Consider the following 25659-nt stretch of genomic DNA (forward strand, 5'->3'; position numbering starts at 1 on the left):
CCACAACTCCCGGCTATTTTTTGGTTGCAGCCATTATTGTTGTTTGGTGGGCCCGGGCTGGATTCAAACCCGCCACCCTAGGTGTATGTGGCTGGTACTTTAGCTGCTTGAGCCACAGGCTCCAAGCCATATATCTTAACTTTTTATGATTGTTTGGCCACTGCAAAAGATTCTTTTCCTTTATAAAATTATCTACTGCAAGCTGATTTTAAGAAGTATGTAAACCATCATTGAGATTTAAAAAAAAAATGAACTGACAAGCACTTTTCAGGAAAGTCAGTTTTATAACATTTGGTTATGCGTTCTTGTTAAGCCATGTGTCACTAAGTACAAGTCAGAGATTATTTATAGAATTCTCACTCTGTGTACATGACACAATCAAGTTTACGGAAGAGTACATTTAATACATTTTACAATGGTGGATAGAAATTTAGCTACTCCTTATGTTTAATACTCTAAAATCTACATTGCTAGCTATTTAAGATAAAATGATAAAATAAGAAAAATTTTAATTTAAAAATACATATCAGAAAGTTATTTAGTAGGTATTACTGCATCTTGCCAATTCTCTGCTATTCTCAGGGCTGTCAAAGTTAAACATATATGCAATATTGTATAGATAACTCTGTTAACTTCATTTTTTCTTTTATTATAAACAGTTCTTATATGATATGCATAAAACAATAGCACCATCTATAAAATGCCGGTTCCATGTTATGGATTTTAAAAATCACTTTTCAAGTGTCAACTGCCTTCTCATGAAGCAAAACAAACAATAAATAAAAATCTATGAAATATAAGCTCCATCCTATTATCACCTCTGTTAGTAAGAGGTGGAGACTGAGGTGGAGTGATTTGCCTTTAGAGAGGGAAGGTCATGGAGTTGTTGCACAGCTAATAAGTAGGGTGATTGGCATTTGAATCTAGATAGTGGACGCATTTGCTTATCTCCTCAATATGGTAACAAGCCGATAAAATATTTATTTCACAAGGCAGAACACTGAAACCTATAAATGCATCAATATACAGAGTTGTGATTTAATAAAAAAATAATAAGAATTGTTTCAAAAATTAGATTTGAAATAAGATTTCCTAAAACTCCAATTTTCCTAAATTATAATTATTATTATTATTTTGAGACAGGATAGAGTGCCATGGCCTCTGCCTAGCTCACAGCAACCTCAAACTCCTAGGCCCAAGCACCCCTTCTACTTCAGCCTCCTGAGTCATTGGAACTACAGGCACCCATCACAAAGCCTGACTAATTTTTCTATTTTTAGTAGAGATGGGGTCTTACCCTTGCTCAGGCTGATCTCAAATTCTTGAGCAAGGGATCCTCATCCCTCGGCATCCCAGAGTGCAAGGAAAAGGAGTGAGCCACTGTGCCTGGCCTAAATTTTTCTTTCAAAGAATTCACATTTCTAGAATCTGAATAGGTCTTAAATTATGATCACTCTAAAAGTTCAATCGTAAATATGGCATTGTAAAACTTATAATGTAAATGCATTCCACATATGATTATACTTTTAAAATAGATGAGGAAATTGAAGCATAGTCTCGCAAATCACAGCAGAACAAGAAAATTCTTAAAATTATGGTGATAGAATAATATGGAGATTTCCTCTAAATCATCCAAGGAAACAGTGATATATAATGGAAAGAATATGGATTTTTGGAGTTATATAGCAAAGTACAAATTCCTGATTTGCCATCATTAAAGATTTAGCAGAGCATATGTAATACAGAAAAACTTGGAAAGCCTCCATTTCGCCTGCAGGCTCTTTGTAAGCTGCAGAGAGAAAACGACTAACCCTCATACACGGGTATTCTACCCCAGTGCTACGAGAATGGGAACCAGAGACCCCATTCTTAGCAAGGGAAAACACCCCCAGAAAAGGGGAAAAACAGAGAAATAAGCTGAGCAAAGCAGAATAAAAACAGTTCAGCTAGGTTACTTTTAAACTAGCAGGTAAATTGCTAGCTCCTGAGCAGTGTCTGCTTTTACTAGAAACCTGGCCTGTAAGGGGTACAGCTTGCAAACACCCCTGCTGGGTCTGTAAGTGCTCTGAAGAACAGGGGCCATAGCAGAAGCTGCATGCAAGGCCTGGGAAGGAACATTCACTAGGCTGACCCCTGCCCAGTCAACAGGCAAAGCCAATACCCACTGTGGGGATTTGTATTATGGTCAGGGCAGAGATCAAGGGAATAGCTCTAGCCCAGAGTTAATGGGCAGGAGGGCTTGTATCCTAACCACAGAGGGAAATGCCTCCAGGTGGAGATAAGGGAAAAAGCCCTCTTTTCCACTGGTTCTTCAGAGGAGACCTGATGCCACTGCATGTGTTCCACAGAGTAACTAGTGGGGTCTGACCTCCCCCAAGGGATGTGTGTGTGACCACAGACAGGAGGCTGCCCCCACACAGGCTCAGGCTCCAGTTTTCTCAAGGCTGCCCAGACCCTTCAAGTTAATGATTATAGACAGGATAAGAAGTAACAGGCTGACTCAGAGAAACTGCTGATGTTTTATTCTCTTCCTCAGCTTACCCTTTCGGCTAAATGAGAAAATAGTCTTTGATAAAAACTGTGTGGAACCAGCACTAAGGGCCACTCACTGAAACACCACAAGCTACTGGTGGTCCCCTGTGTGCTCCCTCTTTATTTCTTGCTACTTTTAACTTTATCATTTCCTCAGTTGATCATCACTGGTTCCACAGTTCTTAAAGGACCCTGCCACCAGGGTGGGAGCCCGGCACCCCAGACATATTCATTTTGTGTGTTCCACGTGCATTGACTTATTTACTCACTTATGACATTTACTTCCCAAAATTTATTCATTTACTAATCTAAACCACAACAGTTTTTATACGCTCCTTTTATAGGTTAGAAAACTTTAACACAAAGGCCTTATAAGGTCTCAAAGATCGTAAGTGGCTGAGCTAGGATTTAAACTCTGATAATCTAGCTCCAAAATTCATGATCTTAATACATTTTCATAAGATGGAGACTGACAAATAATTGCAACTCAACAAATGATAGTAACTATTATTATAGACATACCAACATGTAGTCTTTTCATAAAAACAAAGAGAAATAAGTTTCTCTTTTCATTCATTAATTTTATAATTCCTACATATCTTGGTTTATTACTGTGAATTTATTTTTTCCCTTAGCATAGTGACTGGTGATAAATATTTGTTGAATGGATGAGTAAACAAATACATGAATGAATAAAAATATTCTTGCTTCTACTATTCTGCTATGTCAAGTTGGCCTTTATTTATGATATCATAAATTATGCTAAATTGTGTATATTGCTTAAGATAGATGAGCATTTACAGTATGTCAAACAAGCAGAACTTAGTTTATTTGAACCATAAGGCGTATGTCACCCTTTCATGGAAATTCATGGTGTGTTTACTTAAATCACATCATAAAAGAAATGTAGACAAAATACAATAAGTGGTAGAAGCAGGGGTGGGGAAGCTGTGACCTCAAGGGTACTGTGGCCCTCGAAATCCTCACGTGCAGTCTTTGACTAAATCCAATCTTCACAGAACAAATCCCTCTATTGAAAGGATTTGTTCTGTAAAATGTGGATTCAGTCAAAAGGCCACACTGAAGGATCCAGAAGGCCACATGTGGCCCCAGGGTTGGAGGTTCCCCACCTCAACCTGAGTTAATTACCTTGTTGCAATGATGACTGAGATGTCTCTCCCAACCCGAGTGTACAGAACAGGAATATGAAGAGATACGTTAAGGTAGAATGATGCTGGGGAAATAGCACTCACTTTCAAGTCAAGATTGACTTCAAAATTTTTATTAGCCATGTAATCTTACACTTTTAGCAGAAGGTGGTTATAATGTTTGCCAAGTATTAAACCAGCAATGTCAAACTTTGTGATCTCAGAATCGCCTTTCTCTATTAAAAATTCCTGAGAATGCTAAAGAATTCCTGTCTACTGGATTATGTCAATAAATGCTAAACATTAAGAGAGATATTTTTAAAATTAAGAAATGAATAAGCACACATTCTATTAGTGACCTCTGAGGCACTGTAGCATACACTTAAGAGAGTGGAAGTAAAAAAGCCAAATAACACACTTTAGTATTATTGTGAAAATACTATGTTTTCTTTTCAGGACCCTGAGAAAATATTCGTGCTCCTCAGGCCTTTCCAAGCCATACTTGTCTGTAAGGTTTAAAAAAAAAAAAAAGGCAACAATTATTATCAGAAATTGGTCAACATAAAAGTGGAAGAAAAGTTGAAAACAGAGAAAATGAAGATGTGAATTGAAATAACATACTGCTTCCTATAAAGACATTGAACAGGAAAAAAGCACAAAAGTAGAGCAAGAAACATCCTGGTGGTGAACGTAAAAGGCAGAGTTAAATTTAAATTTCATGTTGACAATAACCACCAAAGCAGAGACTTGGACAGACTTCCTAAAATGTTCTTTAGATTAAGTGAACCAAATGACTTACCTTTAAAGTACCATTTTCAATAAACAGCTGAATCAAATTGGAGTCTTGAGTGACATAGAGCAGGAGACCAGAGGAGGCGAAGGTCTGAAATTCTAGGGTGATGTTATTGTGTGGATTTATATACACGTTCTGAAATTCTAGGTAGGAATCTCCATAATAATGGACATAATTGAAATCTGTGGAGTCAGAAGGAAAATAGAATTTAGTTTGGTACACATACTCCCTGGTTTTCACATTAGTAATGTTAACATTTTCTGAAATGTCTCTTATGTGGCTCTTCTGCCTATCTGAAGCTTGGGCACGCACTTTCTTCAGCCTGGTCACAGTGGTTGGTGTCATGATTTCTTTACCTTTAAGGGCTTCATGATAACATTTTCTTGGAAAGTAACTACATGTACATGATCATTCTTCAACACTGCTTTTATTTAGATTTTATGTTACTGGTCAACAAAATCTGTAAATTATAATTTATGTAGCTATTATTGTTAATTTGATTGAGGTAATGTAATGGGATGATAAAGATTATTGAGAAGCATAGATTGTGTCCATATTCTGTATTATCTGAGCTTCTAAACACATCTCTGTCTCTGAGCTTCTGGATGTTACTTTAATTAGTCATAATTTTTCAGATAAAATTTTGAGACACGAACAAAGTCCTGTCATCGAATTTTTTAAATTTATGAATATGAGATTAATGAAGCTTAGTTGATTTATTTTTTGATTAAGTTATTAATTGCTTTTATTATTATTGAAAGTGATTTTTGGCCTAATAAATACTTAGCTGATTGTATTTGTTGATGACATTCCTGAAACTAGGGATTTGCCTATCTCCTTTTTCACTTCTGTTGCTCTTTTTGTGATGCACACATATATATACAAGCTCGCTCTCTCTTTTAAAACTTTAATTCTTTCATAATTAATAGGGAGAGATTATTTATGAAATGAGCTGAGTGTAGTTTGCTGTCCATTGTAGAAAACACTGTTTTCTGAATCTGTACTTCAAAACTTCAATAGACTTCATATCCTAGACCACATATCCTATGTATAACTTTATACACAGTTATCCTGTGTATAATTTTACTTGAAATTTTCAGTGAAACTTTACAAGAACTCATTATGCTAAATGTTCAAACCTGTAAAAATTTCTACAAAATAATCACTTAGTCCTAAAAAAATTTCTTTCTTTTTATTAGAGATTAAAATTTCAGGGCAGCACCTGTAAGCTCAAAGGAGTAGGGCACCGGCCCCATATACCAGAGATGGCGGGTTCAAACCCAGCCCAGGCCAAAAACTGCAAAAAAAAAAAAAAAGAAAAGAAAAGAAAAGAAAGTTCCAAAATACTAACAAAACCATTTGTATTTCATAGACATAAAAGAGTATGTGTGTGTGTGTTTTTAATCAAGGAATTCACTAGTGAAGGATGTTTTTCAAAGATTGAAAACAATGTCCTTTCAATTTTTATATTCTAATTTTTTGGCTCTAGAGTGATACCTTTTTCTTATAAACTTTCGATGGTGATCTAGAAAGCACAGTGCAATAAAATTTCACACATTAAATAGTTTAAAAATTAAATAGTTTAGGAATTTTATGTGAATTGAGAATGGAGACACATATCCATTTGATTTAAAATTCGTATTGTGAAAGAATGTAAAATATTCACGAAAATTAACTTTACAATAGGAATAGACCCAATATTGGTGAAGTACATATTTTAACCCTCGTAGAAAGAAATATATTGCCCAATTGACAACAGCTAACTTAAAAGATACGTATTTTTACAGGCTAAAAATTTAAAAATTAAGTGGTTTTGTAATCATGTGGCCAGTTATCTGTATAGAAACCAACATGTGCACTCAATTGTTAAGTGACCTGAGTGCAGTTTGGGTCATCATTTTCCCCTAAGTACCCAGAATAATAGGTGATTTTTGTCAAATAAGTGAAAGCACTTACTATCTCTTAGGGAAATATAATTGCTTTTGTTTAAATGCACATGGAAAATTATATTCTATATAGTTAGGTTTAGATTTAAAAGTGTCCATAAAATCTTTTGCATGGTGTGTTCAATCATATTTATGGTGCTTCATATTCAAATATATGTATGCAGATTTTATTTTATACTTCCTTTATCAAAAGCTTTTATCAGATGAGAATAATAGTTTTATCTTGTGCAAAATAGTTTTGTGAAAAAAAAATAAGTAGAGAGTCTATTTCCAGTAAAGGTGGGCCAAGGTAAAATAATAATTCTACACATTTTTTTCATTATCTAGAATTAAATAATACATTTCTGCCTTTCAGTTTTATCTTCCTAAAGAGAAGAATACTTATCTAAATTGTATGAACTCATTATGATTATACCTTTCTATTGCAAAAGAAAGGGCTTTAAACAAAATAGACAAATAATAAGATAAATATATTTTAGAATATGCAAATAACCAGGGATTCTGAGGTCTATGTATGTGTATGTACATGTATATGCAGAAAAAACAAAATAAAGCAAATTGGTATGATATTTAGTTCTTTGAGAAATAATGAAGATTCACTCTAACACCACATTTTCCTTTTACTAAAACAAATACATAAGTTAGAAAAGGGTGAAGGAATCTTAGCTTGAGCCATTTCTCAGTTTAATGGTTAGCAGATCATAAAATTCTAAATAGATTTTAAAGAACAGAGTCGTTTTATAGTTAATGATCTCTACATAAGATTAAATGTGAAAGTTGGACTATTATGAGAGAATAATTGAATACCAGGGTTTTCTATAAGACTGATAGTTTGATAATGACTCTATAATGACTATATGGTTTAAGTAAAGATATGTATGAGTTAGCCCTATATTTAGTAGGTTATTTTCAATGTCAGTCTAATCCATAAATAATTATTAAAAGAATTGCTCTTTAGAGAATGTAACTCCAGCTGAATTTTAAGAAGTGTTTTGCAACTAAAGTGTAAAATGGATTTCTATTCCATATTTCTTGAAAGTAATATCTGGAAAAAAAGTTAAAGGGAACATTTGTAAGATATACACATGAGGGGTTTTCACGCATATGTGCAACTTTTTCTGTTAATGAAGTATTAATTCGAGAAAAACTTACATATAACACTTAATTACTATAGAAAGGTTGACTATAATGTTTATAAGAAAAAACTATATCACATTGTAATTCTTGATTCTATCAGTAAGAAAATCAGCAATCATTTATTAGGCATATATATTTTCTAATGTGGCTCTCTTAATTTGTGGATTTCTAAAAAGAAAAACTTACATTATATAATTACACAATATTTTTATGTTTAATACTTTATACGCTCATGTTCCACAAATTATGTCTAGTTCATTTTAGGTTCCAGCTCCACATAATCCATTTTATTTCATCCCTATTCGATTAACAAAGCAGGAAAACGTAAGAAAATTAACATTTACCTGTTTACTATGTGGTAGGTTTGGTAAGGTTTTTCATACATGCTTCTTGAAACATTGATTTTTTTTTCTGACAATTTAAGTATTTATGATACATTAAGATGTTTTTGCAGGAACTAAGCATATTTCAAAATAAATTGTGAAATATTTTTTTCAAAGATTTCCACAGATTGATTAGTCCATTGACTGTGTCAATAATTTATACAGATCACAATATTGTAGAGCAAGGATTGATTGTATAATACAAAAAGAGTGCTAAAAATGACCAATAATGCTGAAATTAAACAGTTTAAGATCTGAAGTTTCCTTAGTGTAGCCAAAGTAAGTCAAGTAAGTTAATACAAGGTTCAGGTAGAAGCAGATTTTAAGAAAATACTTGTTGCAAGGAAAGCTCTAGGAAAACTAGGCAAGTAAGTTGAAATTTTTTTTTCTAAACTCAATCAACAATGTTTTTGAAAGGAAGCACATCTATGGTCATATTTTTCTTTTACCAACCAAAAAACCAAATCATTAATAGCAATCTGTAAGGATGGTAATTTTTTCTAAAATAAAAATCAAATCACACCACTCCCCTGCTTAAAAATATTGCTGCCATTGTCTATAGCAAAAGTGTTCAGTATTCACTCTGCATAGAATCGTTTCGTATCTCTCTTTTGCTTTTAAGGTGGAGTACCAGTTATTCTAGGGTAACACAGAGAACAGTCATCCTGGGTTGATTCCTCTGTGTCACTAGTTCTGCCATGCTGCGCCCTTCCACGTACATTTCCTTTGCTTCTGGAATCATTATCCTATTCCACTGGACAGACTTTCGCCCAGACCCATCAGATACAGAGTTAATTAGCTTTCTGGTGTGTCTTGGGATAGGACAAGGCAAGTCCTGCCTGGTGTTCTTCTTCTTCAAAATTGTGATTCTTTTTTGCCCTGTTATCTTTTATATAAATATTGGAATTAGTTATATGTACAAATATCCCATTACATGCTATGGAAACTCTCATCAAAAATTGGTTTAAATTCCACTGATTTTAATAGAAAAAGTACACATTTCATTGATCTTTGAACAGCATGAGTTTAATCTGTGCAGATCTGCTTATACACTGATTTTTTTTTTCCATAACACAGCCAGCCAGCACTGCTGATTGGTGGGTTCTGCACCCCAACCAAATGAGGATAGAAAATATGGTATTCACAGTATTGAAACCCTCCTTCACGGAAGACCTACCTTTTTGTATATGTGCGTTCCACCGGTTCTGCAGTGTCCAGTGTAGGACTCGGGGATGTGTAGATTTGGGTATCAATAGGAGGGAGGGTGATATGGCTGAGGATGGGTCCCTGGGAGGGGGAGGGGGTTCCTGTCCCCAGTCCCTCACAGTTCCCAAGAGACGACTAATTGGTATCTTTGTGATACTTTCCCCTTCTGTAGAAGGACATTGTATCTATCTCTATTATATCAGAGCTTCTGAAACAGTTTTAATATAATTTCATCATTTTTCTTCATAAAGATCATGTGCTTATTTTCTTAGGTTAATTTAGAGAATTCTTATGGGTTTCCTGACATTTTAAACAGCTGTTTTGTAACATACCTGTGTATTTGTGTTCCTCATTATATGGGTATATAGAAATGCAACTTGCTGATATATATTAAGCAACCTTTTTGAAATCTTATCATCTGTGTGTAATGAGATTTTTCATTCTTTTGTTTCCAATTCTTAAAATATCTTACTAGGTTATTACCTTGCCTAGGATGATCAGAAACAACATTGAGCTGAATGATAATGAGATTCTGCTTCTCATTTTGATTTTGCAGGGAAGGCTTTTAAACTCTCACCTATGAGTATAATATTCTGCTCTTCTTTTCTAATTGATATTTTTTTTAACCATTAAGGAACTTTTCTTTTATTCTTAGTTTGGTAGAAATTCTTAGCAGAACTTAGTATTGATTGTATTGTAAATAAGTTTGATATTGTTGACCATTATTTTATCAGAGGAACAAATCCAAATTGCTTATGATTTGTGAACATATATGATTTAATTTGCAATAATTCACGTTTAGGATATTTGCATCTATACTGATGGCTGAAATTGCCTTTCAATTTTTATTTTTCATGGTGCCCTTTCAGATTTTCATAGTGACATTTTATTTAGCTTCATGAAATAAATTTGGCAACATGAGTGTTCCTTTCTAATTCCTTTTTGTTGTTGTTGAGGAGGCCTGTGCAGGGTTCAAACCCACCACCCTGGTACATAGGGCCAGCGCTCTAACCACTGAACATGGGCACCAGCATCTTTTTTAATTTCTGAATTTTAGTTGACCCAATCCCCAAATGCTATGTCAAACTACAAAATTGTAAGCTTCAAATATCCTAAAATAACTATGAAAGATTTCAGTTTAATATACTGTTTAGGAATTAGAATGTTATATTATAAATGTAGTAACTTGCAAGCAGACTTTTAGTATTAATTTGTTCATTTACTCTGTGTTACCCCCAGAAAAGTCATTTCACTTCTCCACTTTACTTATAAAATCTAATTTTTCTTAGGACTACTAGGTTCAATTATACAGTTTATCTCTTAAACTTGTGGGATTTTTGATAAATCTTTTAACCTTCTTGGATTTTAGTTTTTCAACAGGAAAGCAATAATAATAGCAAAGTTATTTCATTATAATAGATAACAGAATTTTTTCTGGTTAGCATTTGGGAAAGAAAACCTTCCCTGGAAGTGAAACAGAAACTTTTGCAACAAAAATTTATTTTAACAATAGGCACTCCAAGCATGTGCTCTCAATTTTTCTGAGGCCTATATTTAGAAAGGTCCGAGGCCCATGGTATTATCCTATGTGAGAGCCCTAAGGATTCCACAGTGGTGTGGAAAAGGAATCCTTTTCCCATGATCAGAAGAGCGGCTCATGTTTTCACTTGTTTCATTGTCAAACCTGTACATTGAATGGATGAGGATGATTGTGTTACATTGACTTTTACTCTTTTTTTTTTTTTTTTTCTTTTGAGATAGAGCCTCAAGCTATCCCCCTGGATAGAGTGTGGTGGCTTCACAGCTCACAGCAACCTTCAACTCCTGGGCTCAAGCGAAACTCCTGCCTCTGTCTCCCAAGTAGCTGGGACCACAGGCGCCCGCCACAATGCCCAGCTATTTTTTGGTTGCAGCCGTCATTATTGTTTGGCGGGTCCGGGCTAGATTCGAACCCGCCACCTTAGGTGTATGTGGCTGGCACCTTAGCCACTTGAGCCACAGGTGCCTAGCTGACTTTTACTCTTTTGTATAACATTCCACAGGCATCATTTAATTTTTATTTTTCATCAATCAATTTGATGCATCTAAAATCTTGGGAGTGTATAAAGCCAGTGTTCTTATTACACCAAAAACATGCATACATACATATATACACTAATATGCACATACATACACACATATATGTATAATACATTAACAGATAAGATTATATGTATTTATTGTGTACAGTATGATGTTTTGAAGTATATGTGGAGTGACTGGATATAGCTTATTAACATATGAATTACCTCATGTAATTATTTTTCAGGTGAGAACAATTTTACATCCAGTTTCTTACCACTTTTCAGGAATATAAAATATTATAAGCCACAGTCACCATATTGAATCTCTTGAATTCCCATCTAACTACAATCTTGTATCCTTTGGAAACCTTTCAGCCACATTATGTTCCTATCACCAACCACCCCTGCACCTAGCAAGTACCATTCTACTCTATAGTTTTTCAACTCTACAAATGAGTTGGATCATACATTATTTGTTTTACTGTTCTTGGCTTATTTTCCTTAACATAACGTCCTCCAGTTTCATCCATGTTATTGCAAATAACAAGATTTCCCTTCCATTTGTGGCTGCATAGTATTTCAATCTGTAAGGATGGTAAGTAATTCTTTCTAAACTAAATATCAAATCACAGCACTCCCCCACACAGATTTGGATGTGTTATACCATCCTTGCATCCCTGGGATAAATCCCATTTGCTGATGGTGAACTATCCTTGTAAAGTGCTGGCTGTTAAACTTAGTTTGCTGGTATTTTGGTGAGGATTTTTGAATTTAATTTGTCAGGGACATTGACCTGTAGTTTTCTTTTTGTTGTTTTTGTATTCTTGCATAGTTTTAGTACCGAAGGGATATAGGACTTATAAAATAAATTTGGAAGTATTCCCTCATCCTCAATTTTTTTGGAAGAGTTTGATAAAAATTGGTGTAAGTTCTTCCGTGAACATTTAATAGAATTCAACAGTGAATCTCTTAGATCCAGGGCATTTCTTTAATAGGAAATTCTTCATTACTAATTCACTGTCTTTACTCATTATGGTCTGTAACTTTTCTATTCATTTATAATTCAGTCTGGTAGGCTGTATGTGTTAAGGAATTGACCCATTTCTTTTAGGTTATTCAATGTGTTGGTATATAATTGTTCGTAATAGTCTCCTATTATTCTTCACATTTCTGTTGTATTAAAAGTAATTTCTCTTTTTTAACTCCAATTTTATGTATTTCAGTTTTCTCTTTTTTTCTTAGTCTACCTAAACGTTTTCAATTTTTTAAAATCTTTTTATAAATAAAACAATTCTTCATTTTGTTGTTCTTTTCTATTTATATTCTGTTCTCTATTTCTCATATTTTTGCTGTGAGCTTTACTATTTCTCTTCTTCTACTAACTTTGGCTTGCTTTACTCTTTAGTTCTGTGAAGTGTAACATTAGGTCATTTATTTAAGAGATTTCTTCTATTATGCTGAAGATATTTATTGCTGTAAACGTCTTAGAACTGCTTTTACTGTAACCCACAAGTTATGGTATGTAATGTTGCCATTTTTGTTTGTCTCAATAAATTTTTTAATTTCCCTTTTAATTTATTTATTGACTCATTGGTTGGTAAGGCGCATGTTGTTTAGTTTTCACATGTCTCTTAATTTTTCAACATTTCTCCTGTTATTGATTTCTAGTTTTATAACAGTGTGGTCAAAAAGATATTTGATAAAATTTCTATTTTCTTCTATTTTTAAGACTCACTTTTTTGCCTAACATATATGATCTATCCTGGAGAAGGTTTCATTTTCAGTTGAGAAGAATATGTATTCTGCAGCTGCTAATCTTGAAGTCCATTTGATCTAGAATGAAGTTGAAGTCTATTGGCTTTTTATGTTTTTATTTTAGTTTATTTTTTTTTTGAGACAGAGTCTTATGTTGTCACCCTTAGTAGAGTGCCGTGGAGTCATAGCTAATCAACCTTAGACTCCTAAGCCATTTCTCTTGCTTCAGCCTTCTGAGTAGCTAGAACTACAGGTGCCTGCTACAACAACTGGCTATTTTTAGAGATGGGGTCTTGCTCTTGCTATGCCTGGTCTCAAATCGAGCTCAGGCAATTCACTCACCTCAGCCTCCCAAGTGCTAGAATTATAGGTGTGAGCCACTGTGCCTGGCTCTAATGACTTTTTATTGATTTCTATCTTGATAACCCATCATTGCTGAAAGGGGGGTGTTGAAGTCTCCTATTAATATTGTGTTAAAATCTATGTCCCCCTTCATATCTATTAATACTTGCTTCATATATTTAGGTGCTCTGATATTTATATATATATATATATGATCTCTATCTGATGTAAATATAGCTGCTCTTGCTATCATTTGGTTTCCATTTGTATAGAATTATTTTTTCTTTTTCTTCACTTTCAATCTATGTATCCTTAACAGGTTATATGAATCTCTTATAGGCACTGTAGAGTTGTTTCATTTTTAATTTTAAATCCATCAGCCAATCTATTTCTTTTCATTGGACAATTTACTCTGTTTATATTCAAAGTAATTATTAATAAGTAAGGACTTTCTATTGCCTTTTTGATACTTGTTTTCTAGTTGTTTTGTAAAAACTTCGTTCCTTTCTTCCTCTACTGTTCCTTTCTCCGCGTGTATATTTTGATTTCCTTTTGTGCTTGTGTACTATAGCTTTTTGCTTTGTGTTTACATGAGGCTTACAAATAATAATTTATAGTTATCATAGGTTAATTTAAGTTGATGAAAATAAAACTTTGATTACAAAAGGAAACATACACTTTCACACCCCTCATGACCCACAGTTTGGATTCTTGATCTTGCAAGTCATATCTTTTTATATTATATAATTTTAACAAAATATTGTAGCCATTGATATTTTTAATAATTTTAAACCTTTATCTAGAGGTTTGAGTAATTTACATACTACCATTCAGTATTAGAGTATTCTAAATACTGTGTACTTAATTTTACCTATGAGTTTTACACTTTCAAAGATTTTTGTCTTACTAGCATCCTTATCTTTCAGCTTAAAGACCCATTTTCATTTTTCTTATATAAGAGAAGTTTGGGATGATGAACTTCCTTGGCTTTTATTTTTCTAAAAATTATTTATTTTCTTTTCAATTTTGAAAATTAGCTTTCATGGGTACAGTATTCTTGCTAGGCAGTTTTTGTTGTTGTTGTTGTTTTTGTTTTTTTCTTCCTTCAGCACTTTCATTATAACATGTCTCTCTCCTGTCTGATGAGATTTCTGCCAAGGATTTCTTGCTTGGTATATTGGAACTCATACATCATCATTTATTTGCTTCTTTTCTATTGTTGCTTTCAGGATTCTGTCACTGTCTTTAAATTTTGACAATTTTATTATAATATGATTTCAGACAGTCTTATTTGGATTGAATCTAATTGAATTGCTGTACTTGAATATCTTTCTCCAGGTTTGAAAAGTAGCTAATTCAAAGCTACTATTTCTTGAATTAGCTTTCTATCCTTTTATCTTTCACTTCTTCTTTAACAGTTATGACTAAAGCATTTGCTCTTTTGGATAATATTCTATAAATCTTTTCATTTTGTCTTTTTTCCCCTCTGAATGTATAGTTTCAAACTGCCTGTCTTCAAGTTAACAGACTTTTTATTTTACTTGATTAAATCTAATGTTGATGCTCTCTACTGCTTTTTTTTATTTCGTTCATTATATTTTTCAGCAACAGGATTTCTGGGTTTTTTAAATTATTTAAATCACTGTGTTAAATTTCTTATTCTTGTCACTTACTGTTCTCATTTTGTTTAGGTATTTCACTATATTTTTATGGAAGTTCACTGAACTTCCTCAAAGAACTTATCTTGAATATTTGTCAGGAAGTTGACATCTCTAAATCCATCTCTAAAGAGTTAATCACTGGTTATAAGTTAATAACAAAACTTATTTTGTTTGTATGGTGATGTCACATTTCTCTGATTGTTCTTGATCCCCGAGGTGGTTTCTATATCTGTGCATTTGAATATGTAAGTATTTATTTAATTCTTCACAGACTGGCATGGTTTAGAAAATAATTGCCCCAGGTATAGTATTGAGTATGCCTGAATCCTGGGACAACTGCAGCTTGTATGGTATGCCAGAATCCTGGGGCCCATTATGGAAAATATAGTGGCAGGTGCATCAAAAACCTGAGGGAAATATGACTTGCCTGCTGGTGAGGGCTGTCTGAAGCCAAGGACTACTGGTATTGGTGTAAAGACAGTTTGAGTCTGAGATTGAGTTTGCCAACTAAGCCCAAAGCCTGGGGCTCTGTGGTAATGCCCGGCACTAGCGTGACTCTTGAGGTCAATGGGTACTCCATGGGTACCAAACTGGGATGTGGAGTTGTTGGGTCTACCAAATTTTACTTTGGTGAGCTCAGTGTTGGAGTTCTGAACTTCTGTGTCTTTCCTCCAAGTGGATGGCATCTTCTTTATGCTGTGCTGTCTAGGTCTGGGGGAGGAGTGACATGACTGATATTAAACTGTCTTTCCTACCCTCTTCAATGACCTTTTTCTAATTTTGTTACTATTAGGTACTATAATCTCTCCTCTGGTTTTCTTAGCTCTTAAGAAAGAGCCTTTCTTGCATATGGACAGTTGTTCAGACTGATATTTCTTCATGGGAAAGAATTGATAGAATGTCTTAGTCTACTATGTTATTCCTCTCATTCATGAAAATCCTCTAATCCCTTTATCATTATACTAAGAAACTGAGGCTTAATTTGAAAGGTAATTTAATCAAAATTATAGAATTTAAGAATAGGTTTCTTTCATCAAGTCACTTTTATAAACACCAGTTTTATCTGCTTATAAATTATATTAAATTGAGTTTTTGAAATTCCTTAAAAATAGTTATTTTTCAAAAATTCAGTATGGATCCTCATATTTGTTGAGTTCAACATTGAGAGAGCATATAATAATATTGTTGAATTCACAAAGAGGACCCCACCTTTCAATGAGTTCTAGAATTTTTTATAAGCTAGGTTTTTAGCATTGATCTTCCCCCCAAAATAATTTATAAATAATTAAATTCTTAGAAAGTTGGAATAAAGATAATCTAAAATTAAGTTATATTTAACCATTAAGATGACTTGTCTGATCTTTTATCTTCTTCTCCTTCTACTGTTTAATATATAAATAATATCATAGGCTATATGAGATTTTATAGGTTGGCCCTAAATATGACCAATGGTTATAATATCTATTAATGAGGAAAATACATTTTCACAGTGCAACGAGAAAATGACAACACCGGGGAAGCCTTATTGACATCTTAAGCCTTATTGACATTTCGTCTTCTTGACCAACTAGTTTACAGTTGTAAAAGTAGTGACTCAGAGGATTTTTATGAGGGCTCTAGCAGCCTCCCAAATGACCCTTATTCAAAGTTAAGGTTAGGATGGATGCACCTTTTTTTTTTTTTTTTTTTTTACAATTTTGACATACTCCACTTTCTATTTAGAAGATTAGTGATAACAAAGGAAAGGCTTAATACCTTTCACATTAGTAACAAAGAAAAAAATAGTTAGGAATATATTTTAAATGTTTGTACTACCCAAAGTGATCCCCAGATTCAGTGCAACCCCCTTAAAATACTAATACCATTTTACACAGCTCTAGAAAAATAATTCTGTGCTTCATATGAAACCAAAAAAAACTCAAATAGCCAAAGCAATCTTAAACAAAAAGGGCAAATTGAAAGTCATTACTTCTAAAGATTTCAACCTATATTATAAGGGCATAGTAAATAAAAGAGCATGGTACTGCTTGTCTCAAAGAACAAAGACATAGACCAATGGATCAGGAGAGAAAACCAAGATATAAAACCATCCCTATATTGCCATCTTACATTTGACAAAGCAAACAAAAACATACACTGGGGAAAAAAACTCCTAATTAATAAATGGTGCTGGTAAAACTGGATAGACAAATATATAGACTGAAAAAGGATATGCACCTTTCATTGGTCACAAAAATTAATTCATGATAGATGACAGACTTAAACATAAGGCATGAAACTATAAGAATTCTAGACAAAAAATGCTGAAAAAACTCTTACAGTCATTATACTAAGCAAAGAATTTATGAATAAGACCCCCAAAGCAATCACAGCAACAGTAAAAATTAACAAATAGCCCCTGATTAAGTTAAAAAGCTTCTTCACAGTCAAGGGGAAAATCAAGAGACCAAAGAGACAACTTACAGAATGGGAGAAAATATCTGAATACTGTATATCCAATAAAAGACCGATAACCAGAATCTATAAAGAACTTAAACAAATCAGTACAAAAAAGAACATCAAACAACACCATATTAAAGTTGGCAAAGACATAAACAGAAACTTTTTAAAAGAAGATAGACTAATGGACAGCAAACATGAAAAATGCTTAACTTCTTTACTCATCAGGGAAATGGAAATCAGAAACACCATGAGGTATCCCTTAACTCCAGTAGAATGGCTTTTATCAAAAATCCAAAAACAATAGATGTTGGCATGGATGTTGGATCCTGCTGGTGAGATTACACACTAGTACAATTTCTATGGAAAATCATATGGAGATACCTCAAAGAACTAAAAGTAAACCTACTATTTGATTCCACAATCCCACCATTGGGTATTTACTGAAAGGAAAAAATGTCATTTTATAAAAAAGACATGTGTATTTGAATGTTTATTGTTACAATCACAAAGATATGGAAACAATGCAAGTGACCATCAATGCATGAGTGGATTAATAAAATGTAGCATATGCATAACATGGAGTACTACTCCGTCATAATAAAAAATGGTGAACTGGCTCAGCGCCTGTGGCTCAAGAGGCTAAGGTGCCAGCCACATACACCTAAGGTGGCAGGTTTGAATCCAGCACAGGCCTGCCAAACAACAATGACGCTGCAACCAAAAATTAGCCAGGCATTGTGGTGGGTGCCTGTGGTCCCAGCTACTTGGGAGGCTGAGGCAGTAGACTCGCTTGAGCCCGGGAGTTAGAGGTTGCTGTGAGCTGCAATGCCATGGCACTCTACCCAGGGGGACAGCTTGAGGCTCTGACTAAAAAATAAAATAAAATAAAATAAAAAATAAAAAATGGTGAACTAATACCTTTTGTATCAACCTGGATGAACTGGAGACTATTCTTCTAAGTGAAGTTTCATAAGACTAGAAAAGCAAACACCATGTACTATTAAATTGGAACTTATTGATCAACGTCCACGTGTACATGTTGTAGTAAAACTTAAAGAAAGCAAGCATATGGGAGGGGCCATAGAGGAGGCAAATTCACAGTCTTCAGGAACAATGCACACTATCTGGATTATGGGCACACTTATAACTTTGATTACAACTGTGCCAAAGTAATTTATGTATCCAAAACATTTGTATACCCATATCACTGATGTGTATTGTTTATTGAATTTATAGTAATATAAAATACGAATACTAGTAACAGTACTATTCCTGTATGCAACTAAACCAAATAATCTGTCTCAATAATGTATGTTACAATTAATAACAATTGAAAAACCTTTTTGATTTTCAGAAATGTTGCTGCTTACTTGGAACAATTTTTTAGAAGTAAAATAATTCTCAAAGATGTAAAAAATTGAATAGTTAATTCTTCACTTATATATAACTAAATGGAATCAGATGTACTTTACACTTACACTTCTAATATTCTTCTTACTGTATTTTATTTTAAAACCTATCATACTACTTCATAAATGCCTATAGTTAGACAATTGTCCCCCTCAAGCTGTCTTGGCAATTATCAGCTTTAATTCTTTTCAATGTTCTGACTATGGGATACTTAAGAGGACATGTAGAGGTGTTAATAGTGATTTTCCATATCTCACCTTATTCCTAGCAATCAGTTTTTAATTAAATGTAATTTTCAGCTCTTTACTGGATCATTCAACATTGTTAGACCTTCAAGACAGGTTTCTACTTTTAACCAGCTGCTGGCCACAGGGAACCTTACAAAAGCAACAGACTCAAGCTTCTCAAAATTTTGGGATTAGATACATAGATATAAGGCAAACTATACAAATAAAAAAGTATGCATATTATATTATATAAGGACACACACATATAAGAGTATATACCTTAGTGCATACATATACACAAAACAGTTCTTGGTATTACTCACTGATGAAAGTAGTTTTTGTATGTGACCATTTGCCCTTAGGTGTAACATAATAGAGGATTTATTTTGAAAATAGCTACTTGTAGAAAACTCTAAGAAGGTTTACTGGCCAATAACATTTTGATATGCCTTTCATTAATTAAAAAAAATCATGAAAATAAGTTACAGCATAAACCACATACATGTGTCAGTTTTCCTTAATTATTTGCATTATGTGGCATTTTTTTCAAGATACTTCTAGTCCATTTGGAATGAATTAAGGAGTAAATAACTATGGAATATATTTTTCAGCACAGTAGTGCAAAGGGGGAGGTTTACAAGCCTAAAGAATGGCAGTCTCAGCATAGAGGTAAGAAGTCAGAGAGGTCAGGATTAGGAGGGAGGTAAGCATTACATATATTGTATATTATTTATATATCGTAAAAATACTAGGGTGGCATTAATGGCATTTTGGGGAGCAAGTACATTCAATATATGTTTTGTGTTCCTTATGCAAATTTTAAAAATGTTATGCCGTATTTTCTTTATTTTCCAGTGATTATGGAAATTCTGGTGGTTTAACAGAAATATACATTTGTATTACTGAAAAATGAGCTGGTGGAGAACAATGATTTTAACAGTAGAAATATTGTATCTGGGCTCAGAGGATCTAGTTTAAGTAGGACTCATTTTCTCATAATTGTGTAAATTATGACAAAAATATGTCTACATGAAAATTGTCATATTCATCATGTTGTCAATATGGTAAATTGGACAATTTTTGATATTTTTAGGACATATTTGAAAATTGATTTTATTTTGATTTTGGATAAAGATTTGGTACCTATACTATTGTCTTTTCACCTATGAAATGAGGTGATAAATTTCTATTCCAGAAATTTGCAGATACTTTTATATCATTTGTCTATATTGTACTTGTAAAGAAGTAGAAAATAAAACATTGAAAAGCAATCATTTGTACATATAAAGCTTTTAAAATGTTTCAATTATTAGAATTTCTCAAAACTATAGTAACCACTTAATTTCTATTTTTACTAGCATTAAAAATTTCTTTCTACTTCACAATTTTACTGAGGAATAATTTCATATTGTAACTTAGAATACATTCTTCTAATTCCAAAAGACTTTAGGATATAGAAGTATTGATTTAATTTAATTTGAATGACATAATTGTTGGAAAACAAATTGCTCTAAAATTGGAGGAAAGACATTCATTTAATTAAGAAAATATCTTGTACAGATTTGAAGCACCTTGTCATTTGGATGTCCTTGCCCGTCTCAGTGGGCTCAGTGGGTTATGCAGGATAACCTGACATATTAAGGTTAAAAATTAGTCTGATTTCATTCAAGGACTGCTGGATATGTCAGCACATAGATGGTTTGATGAAAAATGTATTAACTCAAAGACATTTAGCTAGTGAGAATTGTTAATCTACTTTCACTTACAGTTCCAGTTACCTAATGTTGTCGCTTCATGAGGCTGAGTGGCCGCTGGGCTATAAATCAACATACTTTTTTTACTTTTCTCACTGCCAACTTTAGTTTTCAAATTCTTAGCTCTCCTAAGTCTGTTACAACTTGTCCAATTCTATCTGGCTTCTAAAATTTTATGTTTGTTTTCTCCTCTATAATTATCTTTACTCTAAGAGGTTGCTTCCTATAACAAAATTTTACTCATTATTTAGGCATTTCAGTAGAAAGCTCAGGTGAATCTGCATGATTAACTAATGGTTTCTAAATGAAATACTAATTTTTAATTAATTCACATCTTTCACTTATAAAAGCTATTCTTCTCTACATATCAACAGAATTGCTTTCAAGTATATCTTCTCAGTTTTAATTTTAAGGGTACAGCCAAAATATGTATACAGTCAAAATATGTTGGATTCTGCCTCCCCCATAAGGATTATATGCTAGCTCTAACCCTTGGTTTTTTGAAACTGTAAGTTTATCACTAGATTCCCTCCTAGAAGGGAAGCATTCTACATTAAATTTTACTGCTTTATATTTAAATCTACAAATACCAGTTAAGCTATTGCTGCCTATACTTTGACCCTTAAATTCTATAATCTATTGCCTTGGAATGATAGTTTAAATACTAGGCTGTATGTAATATTGTAAAACTGATGGAAAACCTTAAATATACCTGATAGTTTTTCAGGTTTGAATGTTATGAGAAGGTGGAAATTATGCAATTAGATGCATCATTTAGTAAAAAAAAGAAATAAAATGTTAAATATTTTGTTTCACTGTATAAATATTGTCACTATGAATGTAGTCCAAAGTGAAACCAGAAAGTTCCAAAAGTTAACGGATATTTGCTAATTCTAACAAGAAAGTGCCACAATTGAATAATCAGATTTCAATTCCCTAAAATGTTCAGGAAGAATGTAAGGATAGAAATGCCTAAAAGCAATTAGTTTTTGAAAAAAATTAAATATCTATACCAGATCCCTCTATACTATTTTTGCAGCTTTCTGTAAATCTTTATTTATTTCAAAATAAATAGTTTTACAAGGGCTGGGCATGGTAGCTCATGCCTGTAATCCTAGCACTTTGGGAGGCTAAGGTGGGAAGACTGCTTGAGGTCAGGGGGAGTGAGAATGAGACCCTGTCCCTACTCAAAATAGCTGGGTGTGGTAGCACGAACCTGTAGTCCCTGCTACTGTGAAGGCTGAGGCACGTGGATTGCTTGGGCCCAGGACTTTGCAGTTGTTGTGAGCTAGGCTGGGGCCACGGCACTTTAGCCTGGGTTGAAGAGTGAGACTCCATCTAATTAATTAAATTTACAAGAAGTTTTAAAAATCAAATATATTGATGAAAATATTTTAATAATAACTTTCATGTCCTTTTTTAGAGCTGAAAAGTATCTTGAGAAGCAAACTTTGATAGGGAAGTAGCAAGGAAGTAAGTTAGCATCCTGAAAGCTCACTTTCTCTGCTGAACTCTGATATTAAACTTCTGTTCTGATAGTGGAATGGGGCACAGGATACAGAAGAAAAGTTTAGGGCATAATCAAGAGTAGGAATGGAATAGGAAATCTTCATATAAAACTGAACTCCAAGAGGGAATTAGACACAGGTCTGCCAGATAGAAGCTGTTGGCAAAGAAATTATTATCTGTCCATTGTGCTAAGAAAAAGAGAAAAAAAATTTTTTCTGATAGTTTACAATAAAAAATCAGCCATCATGTGTGTTTGATGTTTGCAGGCTGAATTTACTGTGTGTGTGTGTGTGTGTGTGTGTGTGTGTGTATGCATGTTTAATAGATAGATGAATAGATAGAGATACATTCAGGACACCTCAAACCTAGATTTTATTTTGAAACGCTGTACAGTTTGTAGGACTCATGCATTTGTTAGAAAAAAAGTCACAAAATTTAAGTAGAAGAATATATTTTAGAACCAGATAAAACATCAAGGCAGAGTGCTTTAAAACAAATGTCACAAAATACAAAAGAAACAAAGCATCAAAAACAAAACACCACCAATAAGAACATAGGAAACATATACAATTTAGTTAGTAAATCATTAATGCATCCAGAGCTCAGAAGTAGAGAAGAAAAAATAAAGAAAAGCACTAATTGAAGAGATAATGGCTGAGAATTTTGCAAAAGAAAACATCATGAACAAAGGAAAGCAAGTTTGTACAGAATGCTAAATAAACAGTAACTGTGTGACTTGTGGCATATGAAATAGAGTTTAAAATGGAAAATAGTATTAAAGAGAAAGGCAAGAAGGAGAGACAGCATTTAAATATTCTCATATTTGTTAAGTGTGTACTTAAATAAGCATTGATTAAATTATATACTATATGTATGCATGAAATCTACCATCTGTTTAGTTTTGTTAGTTATTTCCCAATGGCCATCCTTTCATTTACTTCTTTCCATTGTGGTATTTTCTTCTTTTTTTTTTTTTTTTTTTTTGAGACAGTGCCTCAAGCTGTCCCCCTGGGCAGAGTGCCGTGGCATTACAGCTCACAGCAACCTCCAACTCCTGGGCTCAAGCGAGTCTCCTGCCTCTGCCTCCCAAGTAGCTGGGACCACGGGCGCCCGCCACAACGCCAGGCTATTTTTTGGTTGCAGCCATCATTGTTGTTTGGCGGGTCCGGGCTGGGGACTCGAACCCACCACCTTAGGTGTACGTGGCTGGCGCCCCAGCCGCTTGAGCCACAGGCGCCGAGCCGGTATTTTCTTCTTGTAACATTTTCCGCAATTTTCCTAAAAGTAAGGAAGCTATTACAAAGATGTTTGAAATAACAAAATTTATACAACTTAATTTATTAAATTTGTGTACTAACTTTAAATAACTCAGTCTTGAGCATTCTTGGGAAAATGGCTCACTAGTCGCAACAATTGGCAGAGGCTTCTGACCACTGGGGAAAAAACTGGTCAAAATTGGACTCTATGAAACCAAAGGTGGGGAGTTGAGCCAAGAAAGAAGTTCAACAAGCTGTGACTCCAAGAAAGAGTATTTAAGAAAAAAAATTGGAGGTATAAAGCCTATTGCCTAGAGGATGGGAGACCTTTCCCTCAAACAGGAGGCTCCCCATGGGCTTGCTGAAAGTGAACAAGGGACAAAAGACCTCTCATTTTACCTCACTGGATAGAGCCTCTAAACACTGGATCTCCTTCTCCAGGGAGATCTCACTTGTGAACCTAGACATCACCCCACCTGCCACAAAATTGAACAAATATTTCTTCTGCAATTCCAAATTCCCACTCTACTCTTTCTCCTTGCATGGTGGTCTGATGTTTTGTTTTTTGAAGTGCCCAGAATGTTTGGTCTTTTCCTGAGAGATCTGGGCATAATGTCGACCTCTGAACATCAGCACAGAATCTGTGACTCATGGGGAAGAAGGAGGGCACACAAAAAAGGGGCATGATAGAGGAGGAGCAGTTCCCTGGTTATGACTTTGCCCAGCCAGCTGCGGTGCTGACCCCTGGTTCAGGCTGTGTCTTGTGAGAGGCGGGTACAGAACCCCTGGCTCTGATGATGCCCACAAGTGGGGTAGTGATCACCTGGTGTGGACTGAGTAAGGGGGCAGGGGCATTGTGCCCTGGCTCCAAATGAGCCTGCAAGTAGAGATACAGATGCCAGTGTGCACTGAGTCTTGTGGGCAGGAGTGAGGATCCCCAGCTACAATTGAGCTAGCAAGCAGTGGCATGGATGCCCAGTGTGAACTAAGCCTATAGGCAGTGTCAGACTCCCAGCTTTGACTGTGCCCTGGGGCAGGGGTCCTGATGCCAGTTGGGACTTTGACAGGCAATTAGTGGCTCACTGGAGGGGATCTGGTGCCATACCCTAGGGGTTGTGGGACAGAACTGACTGGATTTCTACCTGTAGTTGGAGACCCTTGGATTCCTCTCTATTGAGCAGGGTTTGTCTTGCCCAAGATAATTTGATTGGAATTTGTGTCTGAGGCTGTCCACCCAAGGAAGTTCTGTAACTAAAAAGAACTGAATGGTGGCAGTAGGGGGCACTTTAGTAGTCTGTATCTCTCCCTAGTTGAGATTTAAACCTAATACCAATACTTCTTAGGATGGGGTAGAGGTTGGCTGATTTCAAAATAGAGCCAGCTGGCACTATCTCACTAAGTAGGTCCCTAGAGTCTCTGGCCAAAACTCTGAAAGGGGCCTTTGTAAGGTGGTAGGGGATAAGCCACAATTATAAGGCCTAGTTCTTTAGTAAGGGGCTAATTAACTCTACTACCTCGGACCCTCCAATTTAATCTCACCTTACCAGTTAATAACCAAAATGGTGGAAAATAAACATGGGGTGCAACCAACAGAGGAACTCTGGCACCATGGAAAATCAAAGGAGATACCCCCCCCAAGGAACAACAAAGGAGATACAACTGAAGATTACATGCATAGACAATTGGCTGAAATGTCAGAAATAGAATTCATAATATGCATGGCAAATAAGATGAATAGAATGGAAGAAAAGTTAGAAATTGAATTCCAAAGAGTAGTTCTAAAGTTGTCTCAAAAAATTAGTGAATTCAAAAACAAAGTCACCAAAGGTGTGGACATAATGAGAAAAGAGATAGAAGAGCTCAAGGAAATGAAAAAATTATTCAAGGAGCTCTAAAATACAGTAGAATCTCTCAGTAATAGAGTTGACCAGGCAGAAGAAAGTATTTCTGAAATGGAAGACAAAGCTTTTGAACATTCTCAAACACTCAAAGAGGTAGAGAGATGGAGAGCAAAAATTGATGATTCCCTGAGAGAGTTGTGGGCCACTGCAAAAGATCAAACATTCATCTTACAGGAACTCCTGAATGAGAAGAG

At 34.5% G+C, this 25659-nt stretch overlaps 1 protein-coding gene across 1 annotated transcript in view; it reads right to left on the reverse strand.

The window, feature by feature from the left end:
* The window catches only part of EYS (eyes shut homolog (Drosophila)), a 1547934-nt gene that overhangs the window by 585445 nt on the left and 936830 nt on the right, over nucleotides 1-25659 (reverse strand). The window contains exon 26 of the mRNA XM_012805052.1: nucleotides 4480-4655. Coding sequence (XP_012660506.1) covers nucleotides 4480-4655 — 176 coding nt within the window. The remainder of the gene's footprint in view (nucleotides 1-4479; nucleotides 4656-25659) is intronic.

This window comes from Otolemur garnettii, unplaced genomic scaffold (assembly GCF_000181295.1).
Source record: "Otolemur garnettii isolate 467f Iridium unplaced genomic scaffold, OtoGar3 scaffold00035, whole genome shotgun sequence".
Classification (NCBI taxonomy): Eukaryota; Metazoa; Chordata; class Mammalia; order Primates; family Galagidae; genus Otolemur; species Otolemur garnettii.